Genomic DNA, 15463 nt, shown 5'->3' on the forward strand with positions numbered 1-15463 from the left:
AGTGCAGCGCATGCTGTTTCTCCTTTAAAAAAACATCCAAAAGAGCCAAAACAGAGCTGGAAAAACAAGCTGATTGCAAAACCCTAAAACTGTTACATCACAGTCTTGACTCATTATATAGTATTTAAGCTGCAGTCCATTTGACAAGTTTTAAGCAACAAATTTTATGTGGAATGTCTTCACAAGACAAATTTCCTACTTGGAAAGAAAGTAGAGAAAGCCTCACCAACCCAGAGTTCCAAATCCAAGATGGCTGCGCAATATCAATTAATTTGCACTAGCTTAATCAATAAATATGGACTACCAATACTAACTAAAACAGAGCCGGAAAACAGGCTGATTCCAAAACCCCAAAACTGTTACATGACAGTCTTGACTCATTATATTATATGGAAAAAATGAGAGACCGCTTAACCAGGATTAAGCATTAAGGCATAAAGTTATCCAAATGCAGTGTGTAAGACTGGTGGAGGAGAACATGATGCCAAGATGCATGAAAACTGTGATTAAAAACCAGGCTTATTCCACCAAATACTGATTTCTGAACTCTTAAAACTTTATATGAATATAAACTTGTTTTCTTTGCATTATTTGAGGTCTGAAAGCTCTGCATCTTTTGTGAGAAGTTCTGAAAAGCATATTTTAATTGTAATGTCTTTACAAGGCAGATTTCCTACTTAGAAAGAAAGTTGAGAAAGCTTCACCAACCCAGAGTTCCAAATCCAAGATGGCCACCCCACACATCTACAGTAGTAAATGTTTAATGATTTAGTGAAACACTAATAGATGATAGTGATAATAAAGTGATAATAAACTGTCCAACCTCTATCTGTGGATATGATTTTATTGTGTTTGGATGTGCAAAAAAATGCATAATGCATTTCTATCCACTGGTATTGCCAACAATGCTAACCTGGCAAAGAAAAAGTTGGACATATTTTGATTGGATTTTCCATTAAACACTGATAAATTAATGGTATTAATTAGGCCTGGACAATAATTCGATATCGGTATTTATCGCGATAAGAAATGTTTCAATAACGGTGATATCACCTTTGTGGTATATCGATATGTATTAGAATCACGGACAGGCGTTTTTTACTGGCGTCAGCTCGCCGCAGAGCTCAACACATTCAGCCTCCGTAGCTGGGCTACGTCAGTGCGTGATGACGTAACCACACAGGCACGTAGCCAAATAGGCTAGGCTAGGCAAGGCTAGGTTAAAATGGCTAGGCTCGGGTCCGCTTCGTTACGCAGCAAAAATGTCTCGCGCTGGAGACAAACGGAGCCGGGACGAGCGGATCCAAGGCTAAGGTAGACTCGGTTCGGTCGGCCGAGGGTCCTCGAGGCCGGCCGCGTGTCCGCTCGCTCGGCCGAGGGTCCTCGAGGCCGGCCGCGGGCCCGCTCGCTCGGCCGCGGGTCCTCGAGGCCGGCCGCGGGTCCGCTCCCTTGCCGCTTTGCTGCAAATTGTGCCGGAGAGTGCAGCCGACCAGCAGCGGTAATGTTAATACATCTAATCTGTTCCACCACTTCAAGCAACTCCACTACAGACAATATTTTTCTTATACTGACTGAAGCACTTTTATAGCTTATGTTGTAACTAAGTTATTCATAGTTGATAAAGCCTGTAGGTTTGTTTATTTGACGGGAAAATCTTGTTGCTTTTACGTATATAAAGGCTTATTGTATTCTATATCCTAGTTGAAACACTTTTGTTTTAATCTGTTAAATTTGTTCACAAAGAATAAGAAGCTCTGCCTCTGTTGTAATTTAAAGTTATTTTTATTGGTAATAGTTATATAGGCTTATGTTTGACAGGGATGTCATGTTATTATTTTGCTATATGCAAATAATATTGAGCATTGATTTATTTTGACTACTTGTATTTCTAAAGTATTAAAGTTTTTGTGAAAGGAGGTTTCAAAGTCTTAAATTAAATTTTCAGACAGTAGTAGGTACAGATTTCCATTAGATAGATAGATAGGTAGATAGATAGATAGATAGATAGATAGATAGATAGATAGATAGATAGATAGATAGATAGATAGATAGATGTGCATATAATGAGGGTATCTGATGCCAGCCATACAAAAAGTGCAAATACACAGTTATATAATAATTTAAATTTGCAGTGCTGCAGGGATTGCAGGGCTTCTTAGCAGTTTTCTGAGGCCTTCAAAGTATTTATATCGATATCGAAATTATATCGTATCGACTGAAATTTAAGGAATATATCGTGATATAAATTTTGGCCATATCGTCCAGCACTAGTATTAATATTATTATTAGTCTATCAGTATCGCCAATGATTCCATCCACCTTTCTCTATAAAAAAAGTAAGCTAGCTTAGCTTTAGCATCATCGATTTTCCCATACTGAGTTTAGCTTGTGGTTTGTGTGGTGATGAACTGCGCTGATTAGCTATCGTCCAGTGAAACTCGCTTCTTATTTGCATAAAGTTGGAAAAACTTGGCTTCCTGCTGCTGGTCTCTGTAGGCGGAGTGAACAATTTAGCATAAATGTAGCGTTAGATGTTTATGAGATGTTTTCTTGTGTTGTAGAAGTTGGGTCGAGACCCCTCCGATGAGGACTGCTTCTTCGATCTACTCAGCAAGTTCCAGAGCAGCCGCATGGACGACCAGCGCTGCCACCTCGACGATGGCGCTAACGGACAGGACGAGGACAGCCCCTCCAGAGACTCCGCCCTCAACGACATGCTCGGTCAGTAACAATAGGTCTATGGTCTCTACAAAACATGTTCATGAACGTCTTTACACAAAATCACTCTATTCTTTCCAGTTTCAGTCCCTTTCAGAACGATCCGTTTAAGGGTCTCTCACAAAATGTTAGTGTTAGCTTGTGCTAAACAGCAAAACACGAACAGGCTAGTTCATGCTTAAAATGCTTAAAAAACTAATTATTGATATAGATCCCCTCCTCAGAAGAAGTCTGCTGGCTAGTCCTGCTGTGCACTGTCTGAGGTTCTCCATCAGCAGACTGAAATGGCGTTTCTTCAAATGATCTAGTGGGTGGGGCTCTGGTACAGGTTGAGAGCCAGGGTGGTTCTATGCAGGTTTCCTTACTGTGATGTCACAATAAGGGAGGAGCCAAATGGCTCATAAAAGCAAATGATTCCTGACACCAAACTCAAAAATGAATGGATGGATTTTTTTGTGATTGGAAATGATCACATGTGATATGAAGAGAGTAATGTTAAAAAATTTAGTAGCAATTAAGTAGAATAGAAAACTCACGTCAGTTAAAAAATATATATATATATAAAAAGTTCTGATTTTCTTATTTAAGTTATTGTTTATTAAATATTAGCTGCATTTTGGTGAAAATTGCTCAGATTAGAATTGACTCATTTTACAGTTTGTCACCTCCGTGTACCGATCTCCAGAATGACAGATACTCAGCAGTGATCCTGGCCTGTTTAAAACCTCCAGCAGCACCACCGCTGTACCTGATACTGGCTTCATACTACAGTATACTGACCCGTATGTTCTGTCTGTTGTTGGTTCAGATGCCAGCCTCCTCACTTCCCCTCAGACGGAGGAGCTGTTTGATCTGATCGCCAGCTCTCAGAGCAGGCGGCTGGACGACCAGCGGGTGAACGTGGGGAACCTGCCGGGTCTGAGGATCACCCACAACAACCTGGGCACCCTCTGCTCTGACCCCGACCCTCAGGAGCCCAGCGACGACTTCTTCAACATGCTCATCAAGTGCCAGGTGAGGAGCTCACACAGCCAGGAGCTTACACAGCCAGCCTCCTGCTCGTTCTGTCAGGTTCTGCAGATTTAGCACAAGCAATTAGCAAACGTTAGCTAGATATTAACTTAGAGTTACTCCTATCTGATGTTAGCTTGATGTTTAGCCTACTTGATGTTATCTAGATAATATTATAAGTTATATGTTAGCTGATTTTAGAAATCTGTAAACTACTTCACCTGATGTTAGCTTGATGTTTAGCTTCTCTTTTTGACATTAGCTAAATAATATTACCTATGTTAGCTGATTTTAGCAAGATGTGAACTATTATACCTGATGTTAGCTTGATGTTTAGCCTCTCTATTTAATGTAAGTGGGTTTAAGGAAGATGTTAACTAATTCACCTAATGTTATCTTGATGTTTAGCCTCACTGTTTATTATAAGCTTATGGTTTAGGCCTTTCTATTTGATGTTAGCTGATTTTAGGAAGATATTAACTACTTTAGCTGATGTAAGCTTGATGTTTAGCCTCACTATTTGATCTTAGCAAGATATTACCTTTACTAGCTGATTTTACAAGATGTTAACTACTTTTCCTGATGTTAGCTTGATGTTTATCCACTCTATTTAATGTTAGTTAGATATTATTACCTATTCTAGCTGATGTTAGCTAGTTGTTAACTCCTCCTATCTGATGTTAGCTCGATGTTTAGCCTCTCTATTTGATGTTAACTAGATTGTACTAGCCGATTTTAGCAAGATGTTTAATATTTTACCTGATGTTAGCTTGATGTTTAGCTTCTCTATTTGACGTTAGCTAAATTATTACATATGTTAGCTAATGTAAGCTTGATGTTTAGCCTTTCTTTTTAATGTTAGCTAGAAATTACCTTTGCTAGTTGCTTTTAGCTAGATGTAACCTACTTTACCTGCTCGATGTTTAGCCTCTCTGTTTGGTGTTAGGTAGATTAGACCTTTGCTAGCTGGTTTTATCTGATATCAGCTGGATATTTAGCCTCTCTATTTAGTGTTAGCTAGATATTGCCTTTTCTTGTTGATTTTAGCTAGGTGTTAACTAGTTTACCTGATGTTAGCTTGATGTTTAGCAACTCTATTTAAAGTTAGCTGATTTTAGAAAGATATTAACTACTTTAGCTGATGCTTGATTTTTAGCCTCTCTACTTAATGTTAGCTAGATATTTCTTAAGCAAGCTGGTTTTAGCTAGATGTTAACTACTTTAGCTGATATCAGCTTGATATTTAGCTAGATATGACCTATTCTAGCTGATTTTAGCTAAAATTAACAATGTTACCTGATGTTAGCTTGATAGCTTCTCTATTTAAAGCTAGCTGATTTTAGCTTGATTTTTAGCCCCTCTTTTTGATGTTAGGTAGATATTTCCTATTCTAGCTAATTTTACAAGATGTGAACTACTTTATCAGATGTTAGCTTGATGTTTAGCCTCTCTATTTATGTTAGCTAGATATTACCTAAGCTAGCTGGTTTAACTTGCTGTTAACTGCTTTAACTGATGTTAGCCTGATGTTTAGCCTCTTTATTTAATGTTATCTAGATAATATTACATGTGATTTTAGAAAGCCGTAAACTACTTCACCTGATGTTAGCTTGATGTTTAACTTCTCTTTTTGATGTAAGCTAAATTTGATTACATATGCTAGCAAGTTTTAGCTAGATGTTAACTACTTTACCTGATGTTAGCTTGATATTTAGCCTCTCTATTAGATATTATTAGTTATTATTACTTATGATAGCTAATTTCAGCTAGATGTCAGCTAGACTACTTTACATAATGTAAGCTTTATTTTTAGCTACTCTATTTAACGTTAGCTGATTTGAGGAAGATGTAAACTACTTGAAGTTAGCTTAATGTTTAGCCTCTTTTATGTTAGCTAGATATTACTACCTATGCTAGCTGATTTTAGGAAGATTTTAACTACTTTTCCTGATGTTAGCATGATATTTAGCCTCTTTATTTGATGTTAGCTAGATATCACTGTATATGTTAATGTTAGCTAAGTAATACCTAAGCTAGCTGATTTTAGCAAGGTGCTAACTACTTTACTTGATGGTAGCTTAATGTTTAACCTCTCTATTTGATGTTAGCTATAAATTACTTAGACTAGCTGGTTTTAGCTAGATGTTAACTACTTTACCTAAAATTAGCTTGATCTTTAGCCTCTCTATTAGATATAACCTAATTTTATATTTAGCCTCTCTAAATTGTTAGCTATATATTCCCTACGCAAGCTGATTTTAGCTAGATGTCAACATTTTTACCTGATGTTAGCTTGATGTTTATCCATTTTTTTATGTAGCTAGCTAATATTACCTATTCTAGCTAATTTTAGCAAGATATTAACTACTTTACCTGATGTTAGCTTGATGTTTAGCCTCTCTATTAGATATTATTAGATATTATTAGATATTATTACCTATGGTAGCTAGTTTTAGCTAGATGCTATCTACTTTACCTTACGTTAGCTTGATGTTTAGCCTCTCTATTTAATGTAAGCTGATTTTAGGAAGATGTTAACTACTTCACCTAATGTTAGCTTAATTTTTAGCCTCACTATTTATTATAAGCTTAAGGTTTAGCCTTTCTATTTGATGTTAGCTGATTTTAGGAAAATATTAACTACTTCACCTGATGTTAGCTTGATATTTAGCTTATCTTTTTGACGTTAGCTAAATAATATTACCTATGCTAGCTGCTTTTAGCAAGATGTTAACTATTATACCTGATGTTAGCTTGATGTTTAGCTCCTCTATTTAAATTTAGTTAATTTTAGGGAGATGTAAACTACTTTACCTGATGTTACCTTGATGTTTAGTCACTCTATTTAATGTTAGCTGATTTTAGGAAGATGTTAACTATTTTACTTGATGTTAGCTTGATGTTTAGCCTCTCTATTTGATGTTAGGTAGATATTACCCATGCTAGCTGATTTTAGCTTGATGTTTAGCATCTTTATTTGATGTTAGCTAGATATTACTCTGCTAGATGATTTTAGCAAGATGTTAACTACTTTACCTGATGTTAGCTTGATGTTTAGCCTCTCTGTTTGATGTTAGCTAAATATTACTACCTAAGATTTTAGCTACATGTTAACTGTATTTTGTCTTGGTACAGTCCTCCAGAATCGACGACCAGCGCTGCTCTCCTCCTGAAGGTGGTCCCCGGGCCCCCACGGTCCCAGATGAAGACTTCTTCAGCCTCATCCAGAGGGTCCAGGCCAAGCGGATGGACGAACAGCGCGTCCAGCTGCCGTCTGACAACCAGAGCGACCAGCAAGACGATGAGGATCCTTCTGCTGGAGACTCCAGCTAAACCTTCACCATACGAGGGACTAAAAGAGTCACGGGGGAAAGTTAAGAAAGAGAGAACTGAGCCTAAAACTTCAAACCGCAGGACCAGATGATGTCCTGGCTTTACAATCGCGTCTACGTTCTCTTGGGATCCTGAGAAGAACCTTAACGTTTGTTCCACCAAGACCGTGAAGTGCATTTGCCAACTTTGAGTGCACACCAGGTGCCATTTTCCTCAATGTCCTGGTGATCAAATAGCATTGAGTGTTAGCGTTAGCATTGAGCCTCACTTCAGAACTGGGTGCACTGTATGTACTAAACGCACCTTACGTGGTTTAATTAGCCACAAATGACCAGCAGCTAATGCTCAGATGCTAACGCCCATGCCCCACTAGGCTCCTCTTTTTTGGGCTGGGCTAGTACAACAGTGGGGACTAGCTAGCGGCTAAGAGCTAGCAGCTAGCAGCTGACTTTTGTGATCTAGCCAACTTTTCAGATTCATCGCTATTGCTAAAGTCTCCAAACAGAAGCCAAAAGTTCCAAATGAAAGGACTTTTGTTATATTCCTCTTGCGTATACTGCCTTAATTCAGTTCCTGGACTCCGATTGTATTCTCTAGTGTTGGGTACTCTCTTTGTGAGTGTTTTTCACAAATTTCACGGAAGCTTAAACCTCTGGGGTTGACCAATGCGCTAGCATAAAAAATTATGTTTCTTGATGTTTTTAATCGATATATTTGCGATAAAACTGCACAGATAAGGGGTTAAACACTATGGCCCAATATCCTATGTTCAAATCCCTGGTCGTGCTACTCTGGCATCAGCGGCCAGAGCCTGAGAGAGAGTACAGTTGGTCTCAGATGGTCTCTCTTGGTGGGTACAGTAGGTGGCGCTCTAACTGCCCAAGTTAAATTGAGGAGAAAATGCTAAAAGACTTAGCACTCAGGTTTAGCAAGTTGGGAAGCAGGTTAGCCTTAATGCTAATAGACAGTGTCTTCACAGTTAGAGTCACAATGTTAACAGATACAGCAGCTAGGATTTAAAGATTTGAAGCCGTGTAGCCGCAATGCTAATAGTCAGCCTTTTTAAAGTCGGAGCTGCCATGCTAACAGCTGACCTTAGCAGGGTTGGAGTGATTGCTAATAGCCAAGCTTTTTTAGGGCTGGATCTGTAATGTTAACAGACACAGCTAGCCACATCGCTAACAGTAGGGATATTTGAAGATGGTTAGCCAAGATGCTACAAGCTGGCTTCAGCAGAGTTGACACAGGAACAACAACCAATCGTAGCAGCCTGTTCAGGGTTGGAGCCATGATGCTAGTAGACACGGCAGCCAGGCAACGAAAGGTTTGAAATGGGTTAGCCTCAATGCTAACAAAGACAACAGCTGGGCTCAGAGGATTTGAAGCTGTATGGCCGTGATGCTAACATTCGGGCTCAACAGGGTTGGAACAGATTAGCCTCACTGCTAACACCCAGCCTCTTTAGAGTTTGAAGCCCTGATGCTAACAGACACAGTTTTGTAACAGATGTTTGTAACAGGTTAGCCGTGATGCTAAAAGCTAGTTTTGTAAGATTGCAAGAGTATGAGCTGCTGCGCTAACAGACCATTATCAGGGCTCGGAAGGTTTGGAGCTGGTTTGCCGTAATGCTAACACTCAGGCTCAGCAGGGTTAGGAGCTGGTTAGCCATGATGCTAACACTCACACTCAGCAGGGTTGGGAACTGGTTAGCTGTGATGCTAACAGTCTCACATTTAGAAGGGTTGGGAGCTGGTTAGTCATGGTGCTAACACTCTCATTCAGCAGGGTTGGGAGCTGGTTAGCCATGATGGGGCATATTAGCCACAATGCTAATGCACAATGCTAATGTTCAGCGTTAAAGCAGAGCACCAAAGCTACAATGCTAACAGCTGGCCTCGGCATACCTATAGTCACGATGCTATCAGGAAAGGGCTTGGAAGATTTGGGGTGGGTTAGCCACTATGCTAACAGGCGACCCCAGCAGGGATGGAATGGACGAACAGGAAAAGGGGGGCGTGGCTTAATAGTAAGCATGCTTTAGTGCGACATCTACTGCTCCTTTAAATCAGTTAACAATTATATAGCCATGATGCTAACGTTCTTGCTCAGCAGGGTTGGAAGGTGGTTAGCCATGATGCTAACACTCGCACTCAGCAGGTTTGGGAGCTTGTTAGCTGTGATGCTAACTCTCTTGCTTAGCAGGATTCGGAGCTGGTTAGCCGTGATGCTAACACTCACACTCAGCAGGTTTGGGATCTAGTTAGCTGCGATGCTAACACTCTGGTTTAGCAGGTTTTGAAGCTGGCTAGCTGTGATGCTAACACCAGTAATACTCAACTCTGAACGGCAAAAGAGCTAGCATTTAGCACGATTAGCGGGTAATGCTAATGCTGCTCCAGCAGTGCTAGCCAGGGTTTGCAGCAAGCTACAGGCCGATAATACTCAACTCTAATCGGCAAAAGAGCTAGAGCTTAGAGCGGTTAGCATGCTAATGCTAAAACTGCTGGAGAACTAAACTGAAACTTCTTTACCTTAGCTTATAATTATATTATATTTTTGGGAAAATTAAAGGATTTTAAGTGCGCCATATAGTGGAAAAATACGGTAAATCTATAGTCAACTATATTTTCAGCTGTTTTATCGCAAATATATGAATTAAAACATCACAAAAACGTTGAATTTCACACGTCAGCACATTCATTACCCCCAGAGGTTTAACTGAGTTAAAGTCTGGAGGACAGTGTTAGTATTCCGGAGGGCGTGGCATGTTGAGTCTCAGTGTTAGGTAGCTGCTATCTTTACCCTTTTTTACCCCGGAATACATTTCTAACTCTACATCGTTGTTTATCGTATTGTTCATTATTTACCAGATGCCATTGTTGTAAAGAAAATGAAAAAAAAAAAAAAAAAAAGAAACATCTTTCCGAATAGGGCTGTACTTTTTTCTGCTTTCATGTACTTTTTTGTTTTAATGTTAAGGCTCATATTTTTGACCAGTTTAATATAAAAAAAAATGTGTATTTATTGCTATGCTTGAAAAAATAAGACTGACTTTAGCAAAGACTGTGAAAAAAGTAAAAGTAATCAGCGTTTTTATTAAATCCATTAATTTGTGCAAATTCTGGCGTAATAAACTAAAAATATCATATAAAACAAGAAATATAAGAAAAACAGTTCCTGTACAATGAAAAAAAAAAAAAATAAGAGAGCACATCAGTTTCTAAACCAGTTTCTCTGATTTTGCTATTTATAGGTTTATATTTGAGTAAAATGAACATTGTTGTTTTATTCTATAAACTACAGACAACATTTCTCCCAAATTCCACATAGAAATATTGTTATTTAGATCATTTATTTGCAGAAAATGAGAAATGACTGAATTAACAAAAAAAAGTTCAGGAATCAAAATTTGAGATTCAGAGTTTTTATATTAGATTACTGCATTAAAAAACTGATGTAAAAAGTCATGAAACTTTTACCATCTGTCGCATAAAAGCTCTAGAAAATAATAGAACCATAAAAAGGGCCCTATTTTAGCGATCTATATCTATAAGTGAGCTGTCAACCAGCACTGTTCAGACTGATTAAGAGCATCAGTGTGTCTTTGCTATTATAACAACGGGAAAAGTAAACCTTGTACAGCTCAAAATGTGCAAAAGGCATGTACTAATTCTCTTAATTAATCATGTGTGTGGTTCGTTTTGGGCGTAACGTGAAATAAACCAATCAGAGTGTCACTTGCTCATCGTTCGCTTATTCATAAAGTTTTAAGAGTTCAGAAAACACTATTTGGTGGAATAATCCTGTTTTTTTATCACAGTTTGTAATCATGCATCTTGGCATCATGTTCTCCTCCTCCACCAGTCTTACACACTGCTTTTGGATAACTTTATGCTGCTTTACTCCTGGTGCAAAAATTCAAGCAGTTCAGTTTGGTGGTTTGATGGTTTGTGATCATCCATCTTCCTCTTGATTATATTCCAGAGGTTTTCAATTTGGTAAAATCAAAGAAACTCATCGTTTTTAGGTGCTCTCTTATTTTTTTCCAGAGCTGTATGTCCAAATGTTTTTGGATCCAGGTGATTTTTGGCTTTGAAAGCAAGAATCTTTGCCAGATGATGTTTAAAAGTGATGAAAAATTAGAAAATTCACACAGATCAGATAAGATTAAAACTGTGTATAATCTCATTAGAGATGAGTGAGAACTGGGCTCTGGTACGGTATCTTTTAAAACATCGCCACCTTGTGGTGGAAGGCATCAAAATCAGCTGTATGAGATTAATAAACATTTTTTATAATGGTGTAAATGCTACAAATCCGCTGTTTTAGTGTAATCCTTCAGTTTGGAGATTTTATTGAAGTTTTATAGGCTTACTTTCAATTAATTTCCTTAAATTTGCCCAATAATAAATGAATGTTAGCGCCTAGTGTGAGTTTGGACAGTCATTAGCACCACTGCTTTCCCAGTGAACCGGAAAAAAGAGATTATTGTAATGAAAAAGGCAGTATATCATCAAAATATGAACTTTACAGGAGAAGGAAAAAACTGTGTGACCTTTCAATAGAAGTCAATAGATATTTTTTTTCGTTTCCAGTCATTTTGGAGCATTTTTATTCGTCCGTTCATCATTAAATTTGGAAGCAGCGTGAAGAACAACTTCCAGATTTATATTAAGTGAAAAAGTGAAAAAATGCAAACATTGTGATTCAGAATTTGAATAGACTATCCCATGACTTTTGCCATTTGTTGCATAGAAGCTCTATAAAAAGGGCCCTATTTTAGCGATCTAAATAAGTGACCGATACATACACCATGCACCGTTCAGCTTGATTTAGGGCGTGTCAGTGTGTCTTTGCTATCATAACGACAGGAAAAGTACACCTTGTGCGGCTTGAAATGTGCAAAAGGCATGTAATTAATTATCTTAATTAATCATGGGTGTGGTTAATTTTGGGCGCAACGTTAAATAAACCAATCAGTTTGTCACTTGCTCATCATTCCATTTAAGAGCCAGGTGAGGTCTGACTTTGGCAGATTGCTATTTTAACAGCGCAGCTACCTGGACGAGTATTGTTATAAAAAAGCAGTATATCGTCAAAATGTGAACTTTACAGGAGAAGGAAAAAAACGACTGACCTTTCAATAGAAGTGGAAGCAGTGTGAAGAACAATATCCAGATTTATATTAAGTCAAAAAGTGAAAAAAATGCAAAAATTGAGATTCAGAGTTTGTATATTTGATTATTGCAAAAATGTAACACTAGACTATCCCTTAACTTTTGCCATTTGTCGCATAGAAGCTCTGAAATAAACCAATAATGGTCAGGCTTTGAATTTGGCGGATTGCTATTTTAACAGAGCAGCTACCTGGACGTGTCAAACGCTTTTCAGCAAAGGAAACTGACCTTTTATTTAGTATTCTGTTTATGGTTGATGTTAAAGTTGGGTTTGTACGTGCTTTGGGTATAAGCAGTGAACTAGAGTTGACAAGATAGCAATGAATGACAGACTAGTGACTGTTGTCAGGGTTTTAATCAGTCAGTTGCACACCTGGGTTTTCCGTTGCCAAGATAGCAATATGCCAGAAATTTCCAGAACACCACGCCCAGAAGTGTAGGTGTGAAAAGAGACTGTTCTGTTGGTGTGGTGTAAGATAGCAATGAGCATCAGAGTGTAAGATAGGGCCCATAATGGTTGATAAATGGTTAATAAATGTCTGATGCCTATTACAACTGTTGCTGATTACCTTTAAAAAATTGAGAATATTACATTAAAATTTATTTATGCAATGAAAGTTACTTAGTTTTAATTTACATAACTTGCGTAACTTATGTAACGAAAGTCTGATTATAAAACTTGTCGTTTTTATAGCACGAGGCTGGGGCAAATACATTATACAAGTAAAATTCACTATGTTGTACAAATAGTTTGAGCCCAAACTGTAATTATTCCTGTTCCTAATTAATTATTTCAACAATTAATATTATTAATAATATATGTTATTTTAACATGAGTTGGTCAAATATGATTTGGTACGCTTTTGAAAAGGTCACTGCCATAATGTTCATTTTGTATTTATTTTGTGTGTGTGGACGAGCGAGTTCACTTGTTTTAATAAAATGTTCATGAAAACATCACCAGCACCCTGTCCTGTATCGTTACTGGCCATATTATTGGAAACATCTACTAGGCAACACCTTAGTAACCCCCCTATACAATAATGACACCTTTCCAATATCTTAGCAACATCTTAGCAATCAACACTGTAGCAACCACTTAACAATTTCTTAGCAACCAAAATCATACCACAGCAGCACCTTAGGAACCACCTATATCAAAAATAATACCACAGCAGCAGCTTAGCAACATCCTGGCAACCAACACCTACAACGTAGCAACACATTACCAACTGACTCGTGACACTTTAGCAACCTAGGTCTATAACATAGCAACACTTGAGCAACCAAATTGCATACCACAGCAACACCTTAGCAACCATGTAGTAACAATTTATAAATCAATAGTGACTCCACAGCAACACCTTCGCTGCCACTTAGCAACACCTTAGCAACCAACAACTACACCATAGCAACCACCTAATAAAACATATATATCAATAATAACCACAGCAGCACCTTAGCAACCTTTAAGCAAAACCTTAGAAACCAACCACTATAACATAAAAACACTTCAGCAAGCACTTATCAATTTCTTAGCAACAAAAAGTCATACCACAGCAGCACCTTAACAATCACCTAGAAACAAGGTATATATCAAATATAATACCGCATTAGCACTTTAGCAACACCTTAGCAATCAACAACTACAACATTACTAACTGACTAGCAACACTTCAACAACCAATGTCTATAACCAACGCTTATAACACTTTAGCAGCAACACCTTCCCGACCACCTCGCAACACCTTAGCAACCAACAACTATACAATAGGGCCACATCTGAAACCAACTCCTATAACATAACAACACTTTAGCAACCAAATGTCAACACCTCAGCAACCAACATCTATAACATAGCAACACTTTAGCAATCAAATGTCACACCAGAGCAACACTTTAGCAACCACCTAGTAACAACTTATAAGTCAATAGCGATTCCACAGCAGCACTTTACAAACCCCCACCTATATAACAACACCTTCTCAGCCACCTAGCAACCAACACCTATACAATAGAGCCATATCTGAAACCAACATCCTATAACATAGCAACATTTTGTCAACCAAATGTCAACACTTCAGCAATTATCTAGTCAGAACGCAACAGTGATTTCACAGCAATACCTTTCCAACCACTTAACAACACCTTAGCAACCAACACCTATACCATAGCAACACCTTAATAACTGCCTAGCGCCACCTCTGCAACCAACTCCTATAACCATCTAGTAACAACAATGTGTCTATCAATAAAAATACCACAACTGCACCTTAGCAACCGCCTAGAAACACCTTAGTAACCAACACCTACAACTTAGTAACCAACAACCTACAACTAAGTATTGTTCTCTCAGTGCTGATCTGCTTTATCAGAGGCCTGGCCTCTACTGATAATCCTCCATAAGCCAACTGAGCTATGAATTACTGCACTGACACTACTACTATACTACCATACTATCTCTCTTTCACACAGCCCAGATCCTTCCTTCCTGTCTTCTTCTCTTCTCTCAACATCTCGCTCTCTCCTACACACTAACCTCTCTCTCTGTTACGGGTTCTGTGGTTCCAGTGCATTAGTGTCAGTAAAGGTTTTACTGGAGTAGTACTCCTCCTATTACTGGTACTACTGAATTGGTATTAAATTATAAGTACTATATAATAACTGTGGTGTTATTATAGTATTTTTGGAAAAATTATTAAGTGCCAAGTGTTATAATAACATCACTGTAGTACTATTTAAAAGTTGACATATTACATTACATTACATTATATAACATTTGGCAGAACACCAAATGCTTTTAATATTAGAGTCAGTAATTAGTATTAACATCAATCAAATCAATCAATCAATGAATCTTTATTTACACTCAGGAAAAAACATTGAGTGCGACCCTCATTTACAATGTTAGACTTAGACTTCCTTTATTGTCATTCTTAATACACTCCTGTATGTAAAAAAAAAAACAGAGAAAAAAATAAATACATGAAAAATAAAATAATAATAATATATAAATAAATAAATAAATATATATATTTTTACTGAAATAAAATCACTATAGTACTATTAAAAAGTTGGCATATTATAAGTGTTAACTGCAATATATATATATATATACGTATATATATACATATATATATACGTATATATATACTTTCTCTCTCTCTCAGTGCCAGCCTCTCTCTCTCTCTCTTGCCCCCCCTCCTCTGAGTACCATAACGGAT

The 15463-nt window shown here is 37.7% G+C and overlaps 1 protein-coding gene across 2 annotated transcripts in view; it reads left to right on the forward strand.

The window, feature by feature from the left end:
- gpsm1b (G protein signaling modulator 1b) overlaps positions 1-10419 on the forward strand; it is an 82706-nt gene extending 72287 nt beyond the window's left edge. For both annotated transcript variants that reach the window (XM_049465888.1, XM_049465886.1), the window contains exons 12-14: positions 2562-2721; positions 3527-3732; positions 6865-10419. In XM_049465888.1, the coding sequence (XP_049321845.1) occupies positions 2562-2721; positions 3527-3732; positions 6865-7062 (564 nt within the window). In that variant the 3' untranslated portion in view covers positions 7063-10419. The remainder of the gene's footprint in view (positions 1-2561; positions 2722-3526; positions 3733-6864) is intronic.
- The last annotated feature ends 5044 nt before the right edge of the window (positions 10420-15463 follow it).

Source organism: Astyanax mexicanus, chromosome 1, assembly GCF_023375975.1.
Source record: "Astyanax mexicanus isolate ESR-SI-001 chromosome 1, AstMex3_surface, whole genome shotgun sequence".
Lineage (NCBI taxonomy): Eukaryota > Metazoa > Chordata > Actinopteri > Characiformes > Acestrorhamphidae > Astyanax > Astyanax mexicanus.